Source organism: Phytophthora parasitica, assembly GCF_000247585.1.
Source record: "Phytophthora parasitica INRA-310 unplaced genomic scaffold supercont2.92, whole genome shotgun sequence".
In the NCBI taxonomy this organism is placed as follows: Eukaryota; Oomycota; class Peronosporomycetes; order Peronosporales; family Peronosporaceae; genus Phytophthora; species Phytophthora nicotianae.
The window spans coordinates 185,013-187,074 of NW_008649078.1; the positions used below are offsets into that span (position 1 = coordinate 185,013).

At 50.2% G+C, this 2,062-nt stretch overlaps 2 protein-coding genes across 2 annotated transcripts; both read right to left on the reverse strand.

Annotated features, from left to right (window-relative positions):
- Window positions 1–491: 491 nt before the first annotated feature.
- On the reverse strand, window positions 492–1,294 carry PPTG_18757 (hypothetical protein; the record flags this gene model as incomplete). Its single annotated transcript, XM_008916995.1, has 3 exons — window positions 492–875; window positions 951–1,058; window positions 1,117–1,294. The coding sequence occupies 3 exons, from the start codon at window positions 1,292–1,294 to the stop codon at window positions 523–525; spliced, it is 639 nt and encodes a 212-aa protein (XP_008915243.1). The 3' UTR covers window positions 492–522.
- A 310-nt stretch (window positions 1,295–1,604) lies between these two features.
- On the reverse strand, window positions 1,605–2,041 carry PPTG_18758 (NADH dehydrogenase [ubiquinone] iron-sulfur protein 7, mitochondrial; the record flags this gene model as incomplete). The annotated part of the gene is made up of 1 exon (XM_008916996.1): window positions 1,605–2,041. One exon carries the CDS (start codon window positions 2,039–2,041, stop codon window positions 1,715–1,717), a length of 327 nt encoding a protein of 108 aa, XP_008915244.1. The 3' UTR covers window positions 1,605–1,714.
- Window positions 2,042–2,062: the final 21 nt, after the last annotated feature.

Consider the following 2,062-nt stretch of genomic DNA (forward strand, 5'->3'; position numbering starts at 1 on the left):
GCTTGATCCCACGTCGTGGCCGCTCTTGAGCACCTGCGCCGGGTGCAGCTCGCCACTCTCCTGCATCGTGACCAGATAGTGACTGTGGCTACGACGGAAGAAACCGATAAAAACCGGTATAAACTGCTAAAATTATACTGGCATAAACTGCTTTTATCATACCGGCATATACTGCTGAAAAACGGTTTTGTCGAGGTTTTTTAAATCAGTTTTTACTACGAAATACTGGTTTTACTCCGGTTTTATAACCGTTTTATTACTGCTCGTGAAAGGAATACGGTACATGTATTAAATGTTAACAGAAAGTGTGAGCGCCACTGAAAAGTTTACGCGTTGGTGTTGATGTCCACCAAACCTTGGTTTCGCTCGTTTCTTCCAACAACGTGGGTATGTTGCGAGTCGCAACTTGCGACCAGCAGTAGTTGAAATTGAAAAAGGCGCTGGCCGTATCGCAAGTCGGATTCTGACGGCTGGCAGTACACGGTAAGCTTACCCGACGCAGCAAATTGCAGATCTAGCGTGTTACTTTCTCAGCTTCAGGAGCAGTGATTTGTTGCCCTTGACCTTCTTTTGGAGTTGCATCAGTCCGAAGACGAGAGCCTCAGCCGTCGGTGGACAACCCGGGACGTAAATGTCGACAGGAACGATGCGGTCGACACCACGAACCACGGCATACGAGTAGTGGTAGTAGCCACCACCATTGGCACAACTACCGAGTGACACCACGTAGCGAGGTTCGGGCATTTGATCGTAGATACGGCGAAGAGCAGGCGCCATCTTGTTAGTCAGCGTTCCAGCGACGATCATGACATCGGTCTGACGGGGCGAGGCTCGGAAAACCATACCCATACGCTCGAAGTCGTACCGCGAGCCAGCTAGACCAAGACAAACCGGCATAGTTTTGTCAAAAGTTGCTCATCAAGGAACGCCAAGAAGTTGGTTCAACTTACTGGCGTGCATCATTTCAACGGCACAGCAAGCGAGACCGAATTGCACAGGCCAGAGAGAACCCTTGCGACCCCAGTTCACAAGATCGTCGAGTCGGGACACCGCATATTCTACGCCGACAATACTGTGAAACACTGGATTATTTTCGCAAATATCGGATTCACATACCAGCACTATTGCGAGCAATCGCGTTTCCAGCAAGAAGGTCGGAGATATTGCCTCGTTGGGAGACCCCGTCGTGTTCTGGTACTTGAGTTTGGCTTGCGATAGTGGTGCTGGAGTGAAGTGTGCGAGAGGACTTGGCGACCACCACGGACTTCATCATTCCGCGACCAACTCGGAACATTATGGGGATAAATCGATGCTAGTTGTGTTTGGCTTTCAGCTGTAAAATACGAAAGTGATGAGCGAAGCTGAGAGTTGGAAATGAAGCTGGAGACTCATACCGGGTAAGTGAAAGGAGAAGAGGTCCAGATCAGCAACGCGGAAGCCAGCAACGAAAACGGTCACGACGCCAACGCCGACAGTGATTGTGCAGACTGCTTGTACAGTACCGCTGGTGTTGATGGCCACCTCGATTTCATTGCAAAAACGGTAATCTGGCTGTGAGTGAAGCCTGGAACTCATATTGACAACGTTTGAAGCGGGGAAATAAATATCTGGCTGGTTGCAACGACACTTTCATTTTCTGTTCGTTGTGTGTAGATTTCGGGAACTGCAGACAAAATTTTCAGAAAACTATGTGCCTGGTACTCCGGATTTTGGCCTACTTTCTCAGTTTTAGCAGCAAGGACTTGTTGCCCTTGACCTTCTTTTGGAGTTGCATCAGTCCGAAGACAAGAGCCTCAGCCGTCGGTGGACAACCCGGGACGTAAATGTCGACAGGAACGATGCGGTCGACACCACGAACCACGGCATACGAGTAGTGGTAGTAGCCACCACCATTGGCACAACTACCGAGTGACACCACGTAGCGAGGTTCGGGCATTTGATCGTAGATACGGCGAAGAGCAGGCGCCATCTTGTTAGTCAGCGTTCCAGCGACGATCATGACATCGGTCTGACGGGGCGAGGCTCGGAAAACCATACCCATACGCTCGAAGTCGTACCGCGA